At 48.5% G+C, this 21,517-nt stretch overlaps 1 protein-coding gene and 3 non-coding genes across 4 annotated transcripts in view; 2 read left to right on the top strand and 2 right to left on the bottom strand.

Moving 5' to 3' along the window:
- The window catches only part of LOC135821165 (uncharacterized), a 37,313-nt gene extending 31,603 nt beyond the window's left edge, over positions 1-5,710 (bottom strand). The window contains exon 1 of the mRNA XM_065334235.1: positions 5,269-5,710. Coding sequence (XP_065190307.1) covers positions 5,269-5,385 — 117 coding nt within the window. The 5' untranslated portion in view covers positions 5,386-5,710. The remainder of the gene's footprint in view (positions 1-5,268) is intronic.
- A 13,363-nt stretch (positions 5,711-19,073) lies between these two features.
- Positions 19,074-19,146, top strand: Trnar-acg (transfer RNA arginine (anticodon ACG)). The gene has a single exon. It is a non-coding gene; the product is annotated as a tRNA-Arg (tRNA).
- A 413-nt stretch (positions 19,147-19,559) lies between these two features.
- Positions 19,560-19,632, top strand: Trnar-acg (transfer RNA arginine (anticodon ACG)). The gene has a single exon. It is a non-coding gene; the product is annotated as a tRNA-Arg (tRNA).
- Positions 19,633-20,894: 1,262 nt separating this feature from the next.
- Trnar-acg (transfer RNA arginine (anticodon ACG)) lies at positions 20,895-20,967 on the bottom strand. The gene has a single exon. It is a non-coding gene; the product is annotated as a tRNA-Arg (tRNA).
- Positions 20,968-21,517: the final 550 nt, after the last annotated feature.

Genomic DNA, 21,517 nt, shown 5'->3' with positions numbered 1-21,517 from the left:
TGGCAAATAATAAAGAATCCTTGTCCCCGATCGTGTTTTGTTGCAGAATCAAAAAGTCTTTCATTGCAGTTACACTGAAGTGGAATCAAATACCTGGAAATGCTGGCAATTGGCTTCAATTCTTGAATTTTTTCCTGGGGGAGGGTAATGAAGAATCCTTGTCCCCAATTGTAGCGTCTTCTTGGCTTGTTGGCAAATTGTTGCAGAACCAAAAGACCTTTCATTGAAGTTACACTGAAATTTTTTTGAGACTTGCTGCGTAGGTGCTGCCAGTTGTACTTTTGGATGCTCTGGTTGAAGGAAGAAGCTTGCTTGGCTGCTGAGTTGCTTGGTTGCTGTTTGGTCTGGAGCTGACTGGGGCTGCAGTTATATCTTCAGGTTGGTTGAGTTGGCAGTGTCCTGCCATTGGATGAAGTCCTGGTCCAGGTCTGTCTAATCCTTGGCACTAGGGCTGGGTGGTGCGTTGCGTCTATCTGGATTACCTACATCGCAACATCGCTGCATCATGCGCTGGATCACGCGCTGGAGTGGAGTGCTCGCGCCTCTGTTCACTCTGGTGGTTTGTCTTGACGCTATTTTTGAGACTTGCTGCGGCCATGTCTGCGGTAATCTGGTGCAAGATGAGCCTGGGTGACGTCGTAGACTTAGCCATTCTCACTTTCGAGGAACTGCTAGGTTTAGCTCGGCGGCATAGCATTGATGGCCTGGACAGTATGGCTCGCGCGGAGGTGGTCGGGAAACTTCGCGAGGCTGATGTGGGTGTGTTACACCCATCAGCTGCTGGAGGCGTTGAGCGCTTGGGTGAGATGATGCGGATTGTCGTTAGCATCAGTGACGAGTTGGCAGCGCTGAGAGACGACCGGGGGCGGGAGATCACGCCTGCAGAGGCGAACGGTATCCCCTTATCAGAGGTTGAAACGATTGTGAAGCGGGAACTGGCGTCTCTCTCTTACAGAGTAGGCGACTTGGAGAGGGCCAGCGGCAGGAAACAGCACAAGCATGCCCGGCCGCAGATGACTGCTCCCCTTGCGAGCCATTCGAAGATTGAAAGAGCACAAAGAGACCTACACGCCACATCGCGAGGTGAAGGATCGGTGCTTGAAGACGTTGCCAGGAATGAACCCAAGGAGTTGTATTCACAGGCCATATCTAGAGATACTGCCCCTATTGACCTTCCAATGGACATATCGGTTGATCAGGCGCCCTTCGAGGACATCATGTCCAGGAAGGAGCGTCGACGCTTCAAGAGGCAGCTAGCATCAGAACCATCCGGGACGGAGAAGGCTACAAGTCCTGGGGAACAGCAGACTGGCAGTCGCAAGGCGCAGACAAACCCCATCCGACGCCACGAATCTTCACGTTACATCCGTGAACGTACGTCCGATAGCAACCCGACACCTGCGTTAGACACCGTCCCCAGAGGCCCGCGGAAAGTTCTCTACCTGGGACAAATCCCATATGGTTGCCAGGCACAGTCCATCGCTGAGTGGTGCAGAGATCGGGACATGGAGATAGTACAATGTATTATATACTCTTCTGAATACTTCAGAACGGCCTCCGCGAGAATACCAGTTGACGCTCAGGATGTGAACAAAGTTAGTGAAAAGTCTTTCTGGCCTGAAACAGTTGCATACACTCTCCGTGACTGGCGCTTCAGGTCCGACCAGGCAGAGGCGCAATGAACACCTTGAAACTGAATGCGCAGGCTCCAACTTTCTTTCCGGGTAGATTGCGCCATCCGAAAGCACCGTTCAGAGACAGGCGAGGACTGAGTGGTGACGCTAAGCTGAAAGTTCTACTGATAAACATCAGGAGCCTTCGAAACAAGATTAATGACCTAGCACAACTCACCCGCCAGCATTGTCCTGATGTTGTCTGTGTGAACGAGACATGGCTGGATAGTACAATTACTGATGGAGAAATCACTTTGGCATGTTACAACGTTTTGCGTGCTGATCGAGAGGATCAAGTTGGTGGAGGTGTCTGCTTATATTCCCGAACATCCTTGCCTCTCAAGCCGAGATGCGATATAGCTGCTGCTGGAGTTGAGAGTTGTTGGGGCGAGATTCCCTGCACTGGTGGGAGTTGCTTGATTGGCACAATCTATCGTCCTCCCTCTGAACCTATTGGCTACTGGGATCGCCTTGATGGTCTTCTACACTCAGCTATCACTCCGGGTAGGAACGTTATACTGTGCGGTGACTTAAATGTGAATGTGGATCCATCAACGGCTCCAGATCACCAGCTCCATTTCCTGTCTGATCTAACGGCAAGCTACAGTCTCCACCAGGGCGTTCATCAGCGGACACGGTTTGCATCTAATTCCATAGCCACCACATTGGATCTGTTCTTCAATACGTTCGACCAGGACAATGTGGCAACGATCCATCCCGTGGCTTTCAGCGACCATGCAGCAGTCATAAGTGAATTCTACCTTGACCCGACAAGGAGTCCCGAGACATCAATGGTGTGCCGGAACTACCGCAGGATAAATCATGCACGCTTCAAAGTTGACTTGACTCAGCAGAATCTTTGCAGCATTGAAGGCAGCCCAACAGACATGTGGACGGAGTGGAATAATCGCTTCCTGCAGGTGCTTGACACTCATGCCCCTCTTAGATCTTGTAAGCAACACAAGTGACGATATCTCAATTAGATCCAGCAGCATGAGCACGGATGAGGTGTCCCAAAATCTCTCCAGTACTGTCCAGCACCTCGCCGATTGGCTTAAGAACCGCGGTCTCATCTTGAATGAAACGAAGACACAGATCATGCCGATATCGCCAGTACGATCTCAAACATTTCACTTGCAAGTGCAATGTAATGGACTGCCTCTGCCAACTGTTCGCTTTGCGAAATATTTAGGCCTCCACTTTGATGCGGACATGAGCTGGAACACCATGGTTGACCACGTCGCACGGGGCGTCGCGTCAAAAGTTGGCATGCTCAGACGCTACGCTACATTCCTGCCTATTCAATGTCGCATAGCCTATTTTCGTTCTTTCATTTTATCACACTTTATGTATGCCGCTTCTGCTTACTTACCATTCCTCACGGCGTATCAAAGTCGACGGCTTAATGGGCTCTTCAAGCGTGCTGTACGCACAGTCTGTCGGGTACCTCCCGGGACACCCACAAGCAATATTCTTACACGCATGAACATCCAAACATTGACCACATACGCCAACATGCACCTTCTGGTTTTTATCTGGCGTTGTCTCCATGACTCCTCTAACATCAGCATGTTGTTCGCTAACTTTTTCAGCCGCAGTAATTCCACTCAAACTCGTGGTGGGCACAGCAATTTACTGATTGTCCCAGCCAGCCCAACTGCATATCTTGCCAAACGTGTTACCTATGCTGGGACCATCTTATGGAACCAGCTCCCCGCTGCGGTCAGGCAAGAAAGAAAACGCAATCGCTTCAAGCCAATGGCTCTTGCCTTTTTGCTTACCAGATAAATAAGCCTCTTTATAAATGCTGTATGCACTGCTCTTTCCGTTATTCTTCCTATGCAAGTCGCAACTCTTGTTTTGAGTTGTTTTTCTTCTCTCTTTTTCTTTCCCTTCTTGTTGCTGTTACACTCACTGATCCTTATGCACAGATATACAGCATTCCCTCACTAGTGGGACCATTGTTATTAGGCTTGGGCCTGTTTTGGACTTCCCACTCTAAATGAAGAATACAAACTACAAACAAACAAATGGATGGCACCAAATGCCCGGAAATGCTTGCAATTGGCTTCAACTTTTGAATTTTTTTCCAGGGGAGAATCCCCTGACCCCGCTTCCATGGCCTCCCCACGTCTAAAGCCGGTGCGACGGGCCTGTGTCTCCATACGACGACATTTAGGTACTCTGCGCTCAGCGCGTTTTCAGGGGGGGGGGGGGGGGGCTTTCGGGTTGTTCTGGTCAGGTTGCAGCGCCGCGGACTATTCCATCGTTTGCAGCGTCAAAAAACTTCTGGCCATCTAAAATTTCAAGGCGGTGAGACGCTTTCGTCTTCCTTTGTGAGCGGATTTGTGTTGTGCCAGCATACCAACGTATGCAGCATTGTATACGCAGTTCGAGTGACGATGCATGTGTGCTGTACACCATACTGCATACACTTTGGTGCGTCCATGGAGCTATGAAGCCGAGACCTCTGGTCGGCGGAGCTTAATGGGCCCCACCACCACACTCCATCATTCACCCCAGTGTCTGGAGATATGTGGATTTTGTAGAAAAAAAACAAAAAAACAAAAAAAACACTGACTGTGCAGTTGTCTTGAAATAATTACATGTATACTCGATTCTCCCATCACTTCCATTCATTTCTGTTTCCAGCGAAAGTCTGAATTGGTGCACTTCAAATCCCTAAAACTCGAGAATGGCTGGGCGGATTTGAATAATACTTGCAGATTTCCTATATGCTACGCTTTGGAGAAATCGAATGAAACCTAAATCGAAGCGATTGGAGCAAATTTGAAAATTACTGTATAAGTACAAATTTCGTTCACGAAATCTTTCGTTATGTAAATCAACAAATTTTTGCTGGCGATTTAATTTCGCTGATTTCGCCGGTCGATGTCAATCGGCCAAAATTAGTCGCCGGCCAAAATGTGTCACCAGAACCAAAAAATGTCAGTTTGGGTCACTCTTATGCCGCCGAATTCTCTGTAAAAATTGCGTACAGTAGACAGGGGTGTACAAACTACACAGACCTTTGAACTACTATACTACTAGTACATGCGCACACGAAACATCGATCACATTTTTGGACTCTTGCACGCCTACGGCGAAAGTTTAGCGGCGGCGAAAAGTGTTTTTGGAGATCGGCGAAAGTTTTTCACCGGCGAAAATTTGTTGATTTACAGTATCTCTCCACCAGCAGGCTTAAATTTCGTTTTTGGTCGAGGTCTGTCACCCCTAACGTTCAGAAAAATAACTTTAGTTTGGTCCAAACTTTAGTTTATAGCGAAAGTTAATTCCAAACGAAAATTTGTACTTATACAGGAGGTGCAGTCACTACTGACAACTGACTCTTGTCAGACTGAGTGAATAACGCGATTTCCAGATTTTTCGCCGACTATGATTCTATGACGTACTGTTACTTTCTGACCATCTCCGGCTACACAAAAATCTCTTGTTTGTACTTCTAGTGTCCAGCACTCAGCAGTTGATCTACTCATGAAGTAACGCTCACCGTCATGCGTTCCCGTATGGCCCCGAAGCCAAACAACACACAGCTCATGCTCAACAGTAAAAACAGGAACATCCAGATACTCACGGTCGCGCAGCTCCGTCCCCTCGAGTTCTCCTGGGCTCCCAATGTCGAACCCGATGGAAGCGAACGTTGGCCATTCGTCGGCCGCGGCGAAGCGCGGTGAGAGTATTCAGCAGCCATGGTCACAAAAGGGCACCGGTGTATCTACACGGAACAAGACGTCCGTGATCTGTTCGTCAAACAGAGTGGTCTGCCGCGCTTTCAACTCGAAACGGCTACTAGTACTCAAGCTTACTTTGAACATTTTTTTCCGACAGGGATGTTGCGATACAATCATGTAGATCTACATCGCTATCACTTGCACGTTCGTTTCCGGTTCCCAATCTCTACATAGGTAGATTACATGTGACAGCAACGACACACGTGAGTATGTAGCAGGATATCAGCACGCACACTGAAACAGGTCAACGCATCTGCTTGTTCAGCTCCCAAGCCAAGGGCAAGGTCGGATCGAGCCGCGCGCGAGGCTAGGCGGATTTGACGGATCTCCGCACTCAGCGACTGAACTGGGCCGCGCGCATGATGCAGGCGAAACAAGCTTCTCACGAAGTAATTATTTTTATAATAATTGGCTGTCAATGACTCCTGCCTGTGGCCAGAGGCAGAGTTGCATGCAGCGAATTGACGATGGCATAATTATTATTATTTTCTTTACCTAACCCTGAATTTGATTCACCGAGCGTCTAACAAGTCAAAGGACAAAGGTGGGACGGGATGGACGACCACAAGGGGAGAGTATTGGGACAACGGTACGGCCGTGATACGCCAGAAATATTATGCCAAAGCGCCAAAACCCAAACAATTCCATTCAGCTTCAATTATGTATCGCTCTCCGGAACTAAACCTACACTCCTCTTGAATGGCCATTGTCACAAAGTGGGCCGTAGGCGTATCCTAGGAAGGAGCAAGCATAACGGGAGTGTTCGAAACCCAGACTGCGACATGTACGGTGCTGGCAACTGAAATCCGACAACCTAGAGGTGCGTCCACGTTGTATATCGGTCTTTGTTTCGTACAGTGCTGGCAACTGAAATCCGACCCCCCCCTAGCGGTGCGCTAGCCGCGTTAGCGATTCGTACGAGACGCTAAGGGGGGGGGGGGGTCGGATTTCAGTTGCCAGCACTGTAGTTTTACCATCCCGTGTCGGGTCTTTACGATGTGAGCGCACCGCTCAGGGGTCGGATTTCAGTTGCCAGCACTGTACATGTATTACGTAGTGACCAGAGCCAGCCACTGTTTTACATGGTTTGCGAGAGGTACAAAGCCTCAAAGGTGACGCTCAATCAGTCAATGAAATCCAGTCGCGTCACTCAAGTACTAGTACATGTAACCAGTTTTTATTTGCGCCTTGGCCTTGCACCATTTCGGAGTCCAGTGTTCGCAGGTCTACAGACTACAGTAAAACCTGTCAATGCGACCACTCGGATAAGGCGACCAACTGTCCAAGAAGACCACTGCAACCAGGACCAAGGTCCAAGGGATGCTATTTTCAGTCAAATGACCCTGGATAAGGAGACCACCTGGTAACAGAGGCCACGTTCTGAATGTCCTATGAGCGGTCGTCTTAGACAGGTTTGACTGTATTGGCTGCGCAACGCCCGGCTGGTACCTGAGTGACACGACCGGATTTCAATGAGCAAATCCATGTACTGTAGCACACGTGCCGAGTCTGCCGACACAATTCATTGTATACAATAATGTATAATTATGTACATGTATAATATGCTGATGGTAACGCGGACGTGCAAATTTACACTGTACAATACTACAGTAGTACTGAGGTACTTTGCTTTTACATGTGCCTGCCGTAAAATGCTAAAATATCTACCAGTGACGCAGCGCGAGAGCGAACGTCTGATGAATACTAGTACCACTTACAGAAATTATTTCCGCACCAAAACAGAGGAAAGGTTTATTAATATGCACCACTTAAAACTCAAGGGTTACGGGTGCGGTAATGAAAGTAGCTTTGAATCGTTCCAGAAAAGTGCAAGAGTTGGGTCTATAATTATACCCATACGTGCGCACCCATCCCACAACATACCGTACCGACACATACAATGTAGAGGTGACGATTCATAGCTACAATGTAGGCCAATTCACAGGAAGAGAACAAAACAACAACTTCGCACTAACATCTGCCCGCTCCTCGAATAGCTCAGCTATGTGTTAGACCAAACTCTCTTTGTAATAATAATAATACTCTGACAGACCAGCTCTCCTCATCCAACTCAGCAGCGGTGCAGCGGAATGACTCCCATACAGTGTAGACCCCTACCTGCCCACCTTGCAAACCAGAGATGGGGACAAGAATTTTAGGGCTCAAACGGTCACGGTTTTACCCCTAACGGTTTTAACTGCTAAGCTAACGGTCGGTTTAACGATTATAACCTATAAACCACGGCAATCCTGCGGACTCTGTTTTAACGGTATATTTGACTATAGTCATTCAAAAATGTACCATAATTATTCAGTACAGCGCACACATGTACATGTACATTGTACATTCTCTTGCATGCTCATTCATACATGTACATGTACATGCTCTCACACCAAGAGACCAGATAATATTATGACCGAGTTGACAGCCCAGAAATTGCGTACGCGTGCGACAGCCTGCGAAAGTGTATACTTCTGTCCCCGGGGAAAATTGCGGAAAAAAATCGCAAAAAACGCGGGGAAAAACGCGGCATAATATGGCATAATTTGCGGTGAATTTGCGGTAAATATGCGGTAAAATGCGGTGAATAATATTCATGCGCGGCAATTTCCAGTGAGTATGTAGTGAAATCAATCAGTTACAAGTCTCTGGTGTAAGCACTCGTCATATTTGAGTAAAAAGCCGCCACAATGAGACGTTACTGACCGAACAGTGCACTGTATGTACGTGTGGTGCAACAAAAAAGTTCAAAATACGCGGGAAAATCGCGGAAAACGCGGTCTTTTAAAAATCGCAAAAAACGCGGAAAAAAACGCGGCCGCGGAATCGCAATTTTCCCCGGGGACAGATACTTTGCAACGACCTGGTACTTGAAAAATTGACAGAAAAGTTACTCCGTAACCGTTATCTTTATCGGTTAACCGTTAATTCTTCGTACCCGGTCTGCAAAAATCTGCAACCGGTTAATCGGACTAACCGTTTGAGCCCTAGGTCACAAGATGCACAGTTTTTTTCCATCTTCAACAACAAAATAACTCCAAACAGTTTACATGTACATGTACATGTACATGTTTTATTTTATTTTTTTATTTTTTTTACAATGATCACAGCTCACAGGCAAAGACAACAAATTGCATAGTGGGAGCATAGTGATCGTGAGGCTTTTTGCCCTCAGCCGACCTGAGGTCTCGACGTCATGCGGACATAAAACGCACCAAAAAAAGAAGAAATATGAAAGGAGTGACAGGTACATGATACGAAATGTTAGGAGGAGAGACAGTACATTCGAAGGAGGGGAATGATAAGACAGCCAGTGCTAGGAGGAGAAGGAGAGAAAAGAAGAACAGGCGTTATTGGGAATAGTATGTGGAGCGGAATTTGGAAGTCATGGGGTGAGGCAGATACGATGCTGATGATCAGAGATGGTCATGTGCCCACGACCAGTCGTTGGTCTTCAAATAGCGGTTGGCTGCAACTTTGAAGTGTTGCAAGTAAGTTCTTGGTGCAGAAAGGACCAGAGAAGACTCCGGCGGGCAGCTGGTTCCAGACGGGGACAACTGCGTGAGGGTAGGCTCGGCACAGGTTGTTTCGGGAACGGACTGGAAGTTCATTGGCCAGTTGGTGTGCGTGAGCATTACATCTCTGGAATAACTACGGGTGGAGTGGACTGTTCGGTTTTGGGGCTGCTGGGGTGGCAGCATCCTCTGTAGAAGGGGATGCGCATCCGGACAATGCATCTTGTACAGGAGGCAAAGTGCTGCCACCATCCGACGAAGAGCAAGACTCGGCAGCCAACACATTGGGGCGATGGCACGGATGGCCCGGGCTTGCACACGGTCGAGTCTTGCAAGATGGGATGGGGCCGCTCCCATCCAGACAATAGGGCAGTACTCCATCACTGGGCGCACAAAAGCATTGTAGGCTTGGATGGGACCGGGCACGTCTAGGAGGTAGAAAGCCTTACGCAAAGCACCAAGTCGCTGTATTGCCCGGAGGGCTACGGTACGAAGGTGGCGCCGGAAGGTAAGCTGACCATCGAAACTGATGCCCAAGATTTTGAGCTCCTCCTGTTCCGTCACATTTGATCCGTTGAAGTCAATCGGTGGCATTGGGTGCGGTGGAAACTGACAGTCAGTGCCTGGGATTTGTCTGGTTCAAATTTTATTTTCCATTCTTGACCCCAGCGGGAGATGTTGTTGACTGCTAGCTGGAGGGCTTGGGTGGTATCTTCTTGGGTGGTGGGGGTGATGTTGGCATACAGCGTAGTGTCGTCTGCAAACGAGGCTAGGTCAGCACCAGCTGGTACGTGGTCCTCGCAGTCGTTCACGTACATGAGGAAGAGAGTCGGACCCAGAATACTGCCCTGGGGGACTCCAGCCTGGGAGCCTTGACGGCTTGAGGATGTCTGGCCACTTGAAGGTAGCGTTCACTGAGGTAGCTGCTGAGCCACTGGTGCAGTTGCTCACGCAGGCCGTATACGTCGGACCTGTGTAGCACACCGGGGTGTGATACGTATATAATAATTATAACCTAACCAGTTGATTATATGGGAAATATAAACCTGTATACAAACCGAGGCGAAGCCGAGGTTTGTATATTGGTTTATATTTCCCATATAATCAACTGAGTAGGTTATATTATGCTTATACTGAGCTGATATACAAACTCCCCTCTCCCCCACAAGGGTAGAGATTGGAATTCCAACCCACAACCATGGCTCGACGAGTCGTCCTTTCACCAACCTGTGCGGATCAAGTAAAAGACTACCACTGACTCTGTGCAGTGCATGCAGTGCTAGTGCAGTACCATCACACACTCTTTGTGACTTCAGTTTAGTACTGAAGTACTAGTTACATCGGAAGTAACAGCTATGCGCCAAGTAAGTTAGTTTGAACCTCACAGTGCTAGTGACCGTTACCGCGCGCAGATCTCACCGCGGGCTCCGTAAAAGAACCGTTTGCTCATTAGACTTTAGAGACATAGAGTTCGTCTCCTTTCCAAAGTAAGAGTAAAATGAATCAGCACGAGCCTGTTGAATCGACTCCCAAACGTTTCTTCTGAGGACGACCACGAATCATGATGCCATTATTCAAGCAGCAGTTTCTAAGAACACTGGCAGTGCCACGGATTATGGCTGCGCATGTTCCGTCCGCTCTGCGAGGGACGCGGAAAGGAGAACATCGATTGGAAAACCATCAGTAGTGAAGTTCCGTCGCCCCTGCTATCTGCATTCTATGTCCATGCAAAAACGCAGGAGGAGCGGCACGCGGGGCTCTTCAGCCGCACATGTCGAGTGCTGCGCTTGACAGACGGAGTGCTGAAAACAGCGAAAGAAGGACAGCCTCGAACGCCAGGTGCAGCACAAGGCACATGTTACAAAGGACGACGTTGTATTCTTCATCGTTGACGGGAAAGAGATCCTGAAGTTGGGACCGTCGTGCATGTCAAAAAACCATCAAGGCGGACTGCAGGTCACTAGTGTAATCCTAAAAAAAAAGGAGTTTATATACCAGTTTATACACCAGTTTATATACCAGTTTATATACCAGTTTATATACCAGTTTATATTCTCGTCATCGAAGTACCTGTTATATGCAAAATACAAGTCTGGAGTGTTGTGTGGGGAGAGATGGGAGTTTGTATACAAGCTCAGTATAAGCGATCAAACGCACCGGCGATGTCAATGGCGAGTATGCGTGCTGCGCCTTTCTCCCCGGCTGTATGCAGCCACTCAGTGGTGGTGGAGGCTGGTAAGGAGGTCGGCTGCACTATGACCATGGCGAAATCCAAACTGTCTGGTGGAGAAGACGTTGTTCGACTCGAGGAAATTTGTGATTGTTCTGTTGATGATTGTCTCCATCACCTTGGACAGAATACACAAGAGCGAAACTGGACGGTAATAGACCGATCCCCTTATTATTGTCTGGGTTCGAGCAAGGGGGCAACTCCGCAGTCGCGTGGGATCCTGCTGCACACACGCGACCAACCTCACCTCGGCCGTGCGCGACTTCTCCCATGCGAAGTGCAGAGCACGCGAAATCTACATGCAGTGCAAGCCTGTCTACAAAAAATGTCACAAGGACTTTTGATTTGAGCTGTTTTGTTTTTGTTCAGACGTCTTCCTTTTTACGACTTCAGGATGCCTTCTCAGGATCATTGCTGCGTTCCTCACTGTCAGAACAGGAGGACGATGCAAACAAGTCATTTCACTCCTTTCCTCGTGTGGAGCCACAGCGGCCTGGAGCAGCGGATCCAGGCTATGCCCCGTGAGGAAGGGCGTAGTTTTAGGGTCACTCTGAATAGTTGCAGCGATCATTTCGATCCCGAAATCGAAATCGTTTTGCCCAGCTCTACAAGGGCAGGATGAGTCCCGAACAGCTGTCCTACGGTACCAGGTTTGCTTTTCGCAAGAGAGTGGAGTCTGGACGCCCTGCTCCCCATGCTCGCAAAACAGTATTTGCTGAGCCTAGTGCAGTTCGGTCATGGAAGTGCAGCGTCTGCATCACGAGCTCCCCATGCTCCCAAACCAGTATTTTGCTGAGAGGCAACGGTACTTTGAGTTGGAAAGGAAGCTGGCTTAGTGCAGTTTGGTCCTGTAATGGAAGTGCAGCATCTGCATCAGGAGCTGGCAGCAAGTAGAGCTCGTGTACAGAGTCTCGTGGAGCAGTTGGACGATGTGAGGACTGGGGTGAAGAAAGCCGAAAAACAGCTTACGTACAGTAACATAAAGAAAGACTCTGAGCCGCTCCAGTTTCTGACTGGTTTGCCTTCAGGTGTTTGGACTGCTCTGTGGGACTCCTTTGAGCCTAGCCGAGAAAATGTACTGCGCCGCGCCAGATCTGCGAAGACGGAAACTGAGGGACGGCGGATACAGTTGGAGGTGGCCGTAAATCGCCAATGAGCATGTAATGGAGGATCAGCTGCTATTGGCATTGATGTGTCTAAGCCTGGGCCGAATGGAACAGAAGCTGGCATGCGTGGCACAAGTTAATCATCCGTTTCACGGTATATAGCTAGCTGAGCTGGAAAGATGTCTTGTTCCTCCGTTTGGGCATGATCCCCATTTGGGCGAGCTGGCGAGATGTTCAGTCATCGATGCCATGCACCGCAAGACATTCTGCATTGTGGATGAAACAGTTCTATTTTGCCATGCACTTAGGGTTCTCGCACCGGCACGGCACAACAAGACCCGACAGATCCTTGCGCTCGTATTTTCTCCCATGGTAACATTGCTGATCACAACACCCAGTAGCCAGTCGCAGATGCAACCAAATCAACCAGGTTCTCTTACTCTTTTTTTCCAATACTGAAACCAAGGTATACCAATATTTGCATCGAATGCAGTGATGATTTCAATACTGTCCACCAGTACAACGCATTACCAGACTGGCATATAATCATGATAATATTATCCATTTCGCAATCACTGTCATTGCTTTCTTAGATCTCCAATCATCAATATCGGACCATAAACCGTCTATCATCTTATAATTATATCATCATTAATATCCTGCTACTATCCTCCTCTAACGATGAGCTCGAAGAAACGAAACAGCTGTCTTGAGGCGTAAACAATATCTGTCAACGGAAGTGTCCTTGCTGTGCTGGTGTGTTTATGCTTCGTGCATTAGTTCGGCCAAGAGCGCATGGTGGTGGCGGGTTGAAGATGTAGTACAGCGGAGTATGACCGAAAGCTCTGTCACAATGTATTTTATTAGGAAGGTATAGAAACAGAAAAAAACTGTATCTTGATCTTGGGCGTAAACAGCCCGTCTCACATTAAGTATACTAGAAAATAGTTCACTCTGAACATGCAGTCTTCCTAAGAGAGAGAGAGAGAGAGAGGGGGGGGGGGGGGGTATATTCATACTCAAAGGTTCGAAAGAACCGCACACACACTTTGTTGCAGACAGCGGCAAGCTTTGGCCATCGTACTTCGAAGAGGGAGCAATCCACTGCGCTACGCTTGCGATTAACAGCAAGCTTCGATCTTTCAAAGGTACGACTCATCACTGGCTCTGGGGTAATGTTCCTGGAACAAATGCCCCATTGCCGACTGCGGGCCAGGGAGCACGCAATCTGCCTTCCTGGGCGAGAAGTGTTCCAGCACAAGAAGCAGCACGAATACATGCTTACAAAGACCACCATCACCACCAGCCGGCACACAGCACTTCAAACACCATCCACTCCTTCCATGTGTTTGCACTGTCCTCCTCTAGCTCTTCACGCTCAACAAATACCACGCACTGCTCATCGTTTTTTTTTTATGCTTCCTCTGGGTTGGCTAGCCCTTCGACTTGACAAAACAGCGATCACCACTGCTATCGTCACCTCATAGCAGTCGCTTCCACCAGTGGCTTTTCCTGTCTTTGCAAGGTGTCCAAGGATGGCTGCTGTTGTCACTACAGGCAAATCAGAAGTACTTTAGTGGCTGATGTCCAACCAGATCGTTGGAAAATCGATTTTTCCACTTCAGGGCTGCTGATCGCGATCGCGACTTGGTGACTTCGCAGCACCACGGTTACCTTCATAGAAGATGGCTCTGGAGAGGAAAAGGCAGACCAGAAAAAGGTTACTATTATCTTCAGCACCGATCTCAAGGAGAAAGAAATACGGTCTGCTGTAGCCTAGGCACAAAATAAATCTCACAACACGATTCGCGATTCGAATAATACCAACAACAAAAAAACTCACCTCTGGAGTAACTCCTGTTTGTGGCCCGAGATCGTTCTCTCCCGCGCCTTGAAAAAATCCTGCAGCTGCATCACAGTCCATGTCTCTCTCGAAGACTCTGCTCCTACCAGCAGGAGGTTCAGCACCGCTCGAAGCCATCGCAAACCACTTGAACTAAGCAGAAGACATTCCAAAACAAACCTGAAACACACTGTCAAAGATGCTGTCACGTTCAAAAACTAGCTCGATCGCGAGTGAGGTTGCCCCCGTGCTCGAACCCAGTATAATAAGGGGATCGGTCTATTGGAGGGTAGAGACTTTGATTTCCGTTTGAATATAGGGAAAATGTTGGCAATCTTCCATGTACATGTATGTCTGACGTGACGCGAAAGTTTCAGCTCGCGTTATTTGGCTCGCGCGTCGTGTATGTGTATGTGAGAGAAGGAGAGAGTCACAGTGTGGGTGCGTGAGAGTACTAGTATGTGTGAGAGTGAGAGAAGATGTGTGTAATGATGTGAGCGTGTGTAGTTTTGACACTTCAGTCCCCAGCTAGCTGTATTCTATTCTATTTTTTATTCACACCTGAACTGCTGCTGCTGCTGCTGCTGCTGCTGCAAAGCCTCAAGTCTAAAGACTTAGCAACTTACTTCTCGCCTGTACTTGACTCGTACGTTATGATTACCCTCAGTATCTCTCTCAACTTGCTCCCCGTTATGTTCAGGCTGCCTGTCTTGGAGCCATCAGTTGCCTGATGTTCGTGGACTGTGTTCGAACTCAAAACAGCAACAACTCGCTCGTGATTTACGAACGTATCGCGTCGACTTCTGTGGACTTCAGGAGCTGAGAGCAAAGGACCCGTTCGACAGAAGCATTAGTAAAACTCACAGGCTAGTGAGCTTTGGCCTGACAGACGACAGCCATGGCGGAATTGGCTTCGCTATTTCAAAAACATTCGAACCGTGCATTTCAAAAATCAAAAAACTGTCGGATCGAGTGGGCTATGTTGACCTATCGTTTCCGCAAGCCAAGAACTCATCACTGCCAGTTCGGTTTGTTGTGGCACATGGACCCACGAACCCAAGGTCGAAGGAACAGCCTGAGCTCAGAGACCAGTTCTACGACGCACTATCTTCCGCATGGAATGGGACAAGCAAACGAACGCTTGTCATCGGAGTGGGGGACTTCAACACTGACAACAGCAAAGTTGGCAGCGCTGTCACCTCCTGTGTCGGAAATTACAGCAAAGGGACCCGCAACGAAAACGGCCAGGCGCTCGTGGACTGGGCAAACTCTCACCAGTTGTTGCTAGCCAACACAGTATTCCGCTATTCAATGCGCTACCGAACAACATGGACTGGACAGGTTAGAGACAGCAATACAAATCGTACTAAAAAAATCTACAACATGATCGACTATGTGGTGGTTCCATCGCATTGTAAGCCCATCATTAAAGGGGAAGTTAAGGCAAAAATTAAAATTTCACCAGTTGTAGTCTTCGGGGTGCTGAGTCGAATGATCTTGGTCCGAGAAAGCTGAGACGCTCCCTTCCTACTTGAATCCCAATCGAACTCGCGCACTTCCACCGAAACTGGGTGACTGCGCCCTACTAGATGGGGATTTGTATGCAAAATGTCACTAAAAGCGCCATTTCGTTCTTATAAAAGCACGGATGACCGCGATTGGCCCATATGTTGTAGTCATTTGGACGCTGAGTCGACTGGTTTTGGTCCGAAAAGGCTGCGATGCAGCGTTCCTCCTTTATTCCCAATCGAACATGGTTGAACAAGCGGTCACGTGCTCCTGGGTGCCCAAATCACCTGGTCACCACGCCAGCAGGCGACAACTTTCACACCAAGGTTCAACTCGAGTGACAGGACTGCACCCAAAAAAGGTCAAACAGGCTAGTAAGTTGTACCCTGCAGGTACGGTGACCAGGTGACTGGCGTACGCAGGAGCACGTGACCGCTTGTTCAACCATGTTCGATTGGGAATAAAGGAGGAACGCTGCATCGCAGCCTTTTTGGACCAAAACCAGTCGACTCAGCGTCCAAAAGACCACAACATATGGGCCAATCGCGGTCATCCGTGCTTTTATAAGAACGAAATGGCGCTTTTAGTGACATTTTGCATACAAATCCCCATCTAGTAGGGCGCAGTCACCCAGTTTCGGTGGAAGTGCGCGAGTTCGATTGGGATTCAAGTAGGAAGGGAGCGTCTCAGCTTCCTCGGACCACGACCATTCGACTCAGCGGCCCGAAGACTACAACTGGTGAAATTTTAATTTTTGCCTTAACTTCCCCTTTAACAAGGCCCGATCGTATGCTAGCACAGAGGTGTTCAGCGACCACAAGCTAGTGATCGCTGACATGCTTTTCTGTGAGCTATTCAAAATCTTCCAAACAAAATCAAAAAAGGAGTCGCCGTATGCTGTCCATGGATTAATAGATGGCTCCCGTAGACCGGAATATCGCTCGGCTCTTCGGGCACACCTTCAAGTAACTCCGGCAAGTGATGCTCCCGCTGATGTCTGGTCAGCTGCCACATCTGCGATCAAGTCTGCAGCAGACACCGCCATTGGTCATCTGCACCGATCCGAGGCTAGGAACCGTTTCGTTCAACCAAACGCACAGGTTGCTCGGCTTTCACTGCGGCAACGGGAACTGCGAATATTAGCTGAGTCAGGACACCATGATGCTGCGCAGCTGAAGAAGGAGCGCAATCATGTCATGCATGAAATCCGTAATATCCAACGGACCGAAGCCAACTCTCACCTGGACAGAATTGCCGAGGCGGTTGAGAGCGCTCCAACCTCCGCGCAAATGTTTATAGCAGCCTCCCAGCTCAAACGTGGCAAGCCGCAGCAGCTCTTCGTCGAGTCGGCTGATGGTCACATCCTCATGCGCGATGAGGAAAAGGCATCTCGCATACGTGATCACTATCAGGGGCAGTTCAACACTTCTGATGACCTGCTGCCACCGCCAGCTCCGCACACACTGGAGACGCCCGTTTCCACCGAAGAAGTAGAGGCGGCTTTGAGGCGACTGCGAAATCAGAAAGCATGTGGGCCGGATGGTGTATGCGCAGAACTCCTCAAATACGGTGCTGAGTACATCTCCCCGATCATCACCACCATGATCAACAACAGCATCACCAGGGGCGACCACCTGTGTAGTGTTATTGGTCCAGGCATATTGATACCGTTACCAAAACCTAACAAGGCGCGGGGACCAGTTGCAAACCTGAGACCGATTGTATTGCTGAACACCCTGCGCAAGGTCATTTCACTCGTTGTGCTCAAACGTATCACACCACGTGTGTCGCATTATCTTGGATCCACTTCGTCTGGTTTCAGGCCTGGCCGTGGCACTGCCGATGTGGTGTGGACACAGCGCTGGATTTCGGCTAAGGCCACCCACTTCGTGTGGGATTGCCACGTCCTTGGCTTCAACATGTCGAAAGCATTCGACACCATTAGCCGCACAAAGCTCCTTGCTGTTATGTCAGAGATTACCGGACCTGACGAGGCTTGCCTGATTCACCATTTGCTGTATGGTACAACACTCTCTGTGAAAGTGGGTGCCACTTCAGCGGAGGCGTTTGTTAGCACGCTAGGTACACCACAGGGTGATGGGCTGAGCCCGGTTCTGTTTGTTTGCTACCTGGAAGCAGCACTGAGGGAGACTCGAAGCAAACTACCACCACGGCCAGACACTGATGCAGCAATACCACAGGAAACAGGATATGCCGATGACATTTCCTTCTATTCGACTGAGCGACAATGGCTTGCCAACTCCCTACCCGTGATAGCTGACGGCCTGGGTGACTGGTCACTCAACGTTAACAGCAGCAAAACAGAGTGGCTTCACATCTCTGCCTCCACCACCGAATGGCGAAGATCGAAGCAACTTGGCTCTCTCTTGGGGGAAGAGGAGGACTTGAGCCGACGAATGGACCAAGCATCAACATCGTATGGCCGCATGTATTCGCTCTGGATACGACGTCAACTTGTATCCGAGGAAACCAGGCTTCGTCTCTACAATGCCATCGTCCTACCAACACTGTTATACAACTGCGAAACCTGGGGACTGACAGATGCTGCACTGGAGAAGCTGAACGCCTTCCATAGACGTCAACTACGGAACTTGTTTGGAATTAGGTATCCCGCCATCATCTCCAACAAAGACCTATATTCCAGAGCACACACACAGCCACTTTCGCACATCGTTGCTGTCCGCCGTTTCCGGATGTTGGGTCATGTTCTGAGGATGCCCTCAGATGCCCCGCCACAGCAGGCAATGGACAACTACTTCCGTTGAGATGTCACCGGTGTGCGTGGACGCCCGAAATCGAACCTGGCCACGGCAGTCAAGGCAAGCACAGCTGCCAGAGACATGCCACTGAAGACCATGACTGATCTGAGTGGGCTCAGAATGCGCGCTTTGGACAAGCAATCATGGAGGGAACTCTCAGCCTGAGCTGGTTTTGCTCGCGGCTGCAACGCACGGGGTAGTGAACCCAGGACAGAAGCGGACCAGGCATCATGACTTTGCACATCTATCGTTATGCTGCTTCATTACGCGACCTGTTTTATTATTATTTATTATTATTAGTTGCCTGATGATCGTAGTAATACGTGAAACTCAGAGTTGGGACACAGTTTCCAATCTCTCTCTCTCTCTCTTGTGTAGTTGTGGACTATCCAATTGAACATTTCTCTCTTTGATTTCATTCGATATGAAGAGGCCGAAAGTTGGAATGCTATCATATTTTACCCTCCTGATCACTATCCGTATCGAATTCTTTGCCCCGTTCAAGCAGCAGCCAAGAGAGTAAGACAAGAGAATGCCGTGGTGAGCAACGGAAGGCAGGGCAAAATTAATACTTCTCAACTGGTCTTGGGTTCTTCACATATAATTATTGTACATGTACAATTATGCACATCATGGTGTGCGTCCGAGGGCCATCGTACGTGCGAGGCCGCGTGGCCCAACGGATAAGGCGCCTGACTACGAATCAGGAGATTCCAGGTTCGAATCCTGGCGTGGTCGCATCTTTTTTCTTCTTCCATATGGTGAAGTGGTCAGTTTTTCTTTTTTCCAATGGTAAACTAGCACGATAAGCCTTGAAACTATTGTCACTGATGTTACTGTAAATATGTTATATCCATGACAGATAACCTCTTCTAACAAGTAAACGAGAACCTCCAACTCCAGGTGTTCCCTGTTCAGCCGCACAGTACTAATAATAATAATTAGTTGATGATCATCTAGCTTTCTACACTCATGAATAGATACAATAGACAGGCACCACATTTTAAAATCCAGATCAGATCGCATCAATGTTACGAGTCTACGGCCCCGTATAAACATGTTCCCGGTAGGAGGCAACCCAAAATCGTTTCCCCTGCTTCTCAACATACATGTACAAGCACATGTACCTCCGAGGGATAAAGTGTGTGACTGGCCGCGTGGCCCAACGGATAAGGCGCCTGACTACGAATCAGGAGATTCCAGGTTCGAATCCTGGCGTGGTCGCATATTTTTTCTTTCTTTTTTCTTTTTTACCGGTACATTTGTTTTGCTATCCAACGACCAATACTAGCAAGGGTAATAAGTTACTAATAACAAGAGTATATACTAGTATACTCTTGGTTATTATAGTCTGGATACTTGCAATACTAATACCGTATGCATTTAGCGACATGGAGCATTCTTCTTGAAGTCATTTTTCTTTGGGCTCATTCATTTCGTTGATTAGGATAATGATGCAGTGAGCTGAGTTGTGAATTTGCAGTGCCCAGGGAAAGAGCGTGAGTGCTCACCACTTCTCTTTGAGGTCTGAAGCTGCAGCAGGATGATTTTTTTTATTACTACCGGTATGTTCACATTCCCAGCTCGAAAATAATAAAGAAAGACAATTGTACTGAGACTAGGACAACGGTGTCAACTACCGAGCAGGGGCTGCACCGAGACGCAGCAGGGATTCACCACTAACATTGTTCACTTCGCTGAGCCAACAGAATGTACATACAGTGCACCTAGCATTCTAGTGGAAAGAAACTCTTTTGCTTGTGAGGTGCATTCCTCACACCCTCAACGAACAAACACTGTCAGCAATGCACTGTGCCTCTGGCCTCCCTCTAGGATAGTATGAAGAGTATAATCTCCCTGAGGGGTTTATAATACTCTTGATACTGATAGTATGAAGCCTAAGCATATGCGGATAATGCCGGCAGAAAAATTGGCAGAATTCGGTACTTTTTCTGGTAAGTTTCATGCATGTTTGGTATGTGGATAAAGAAATGGAGCAGAATTCGAGGAATTGCCCGCCATAACGTTTGTATCGTTCTGCAAATTTCACTGCTTTTCGAGCAGAATCGGCCACCTTTTCGAGCATTATCTGCCACCTTTTCGAGCATTATCCACACACGTACACCCCTTGGAGCCTCCGACCGCCACAGCACGTGTACACGTACTAATCCCGCGCGCCGCTAGTGTGCGGTGGCTATCCATGAGTGTAGAACGAACAGTTGACATTCGTTATGCGGCTAATAAGGAACGCCAGTGGAGTTGAATGTCCTTGTCATCGTGATAGAAGCCAACACCTACAGTGTACTGGATGGGACAGCACAGGAAGAGAACCGTCTCGTAAAAAGAAAACTGAGCATCCGACCCCTCAGCAGGGAGTTGTTGAATACATGACTGTACATGTACCGTGTTTGCCGACTCCCGATCCCTCAGCACCTTCACACTCTAGTATTGGTTGGTGACTTCCAGGAAAAGAAAAAGAAAAGATGCGACCACGCCAGGATTCGAACCTGGAATCTCCTGATTCGTAGTCAGGCGCCTTATCCGTTGGGCCACGCGGCCAGCCACGCCACAATTCATGAGAACCACAGCCGTGAAGATTGCAGCTCGGCACATGGTCATTGAGAGCGGTCGTCTGGAATTTTCGTGAAAATCATTCGCGTAAATATTAACGCTCACTCGCATGTACTTCTTGAAGTATGCCCCGACACTTTCTTCACTAATCGCCGCCGATGTCGCAACATCTTTCGTTTGGAACTACATATAATTATTCAGATACCGTAAACGTTGTGGAGCAAACACTGTAGCTGTGCTGAGCATTCCAAATCAGCGGATCACGTCAGTATGATCTTGAGCTGTTTGTGGAGTAGCTGCAGAGTGTCAACTACCTATCTGAGAAAAAAATGCCTCCGTTTTTCATCTTATCGACCCACTTGCGCGCCATAAGTTCAATACATGCATGTACGTTCAAATGGCAAGCAAGGCACATGTAGGTTCGAGAAAAAAAGTAGGAGCGCCACGAGCCGCTCACTTTACAACATAATTTCCCCAGCTTCGAAACATTTTAAAACTATTATTGCTTAAATGGACTCGGATGGAGAGCCAAGGATTA

This window comes from Sycon ciliatum, chromosome 7 (genome assembly GCF_964019385.1).
Source record: "Sycon ciliatum chromosome 7, ocSycCili1.1, whole genome shotgun sequence".
Taxonomy (NCBI): Eukaryota; Metazoa; Porifera; class Calcarea; order Leucosolenida; family Sycettidae; genus Sycon; species Sycon ciliatum.
This window is presented reverse-complemented; position numbering and strand designations above follow the sequence as displayed.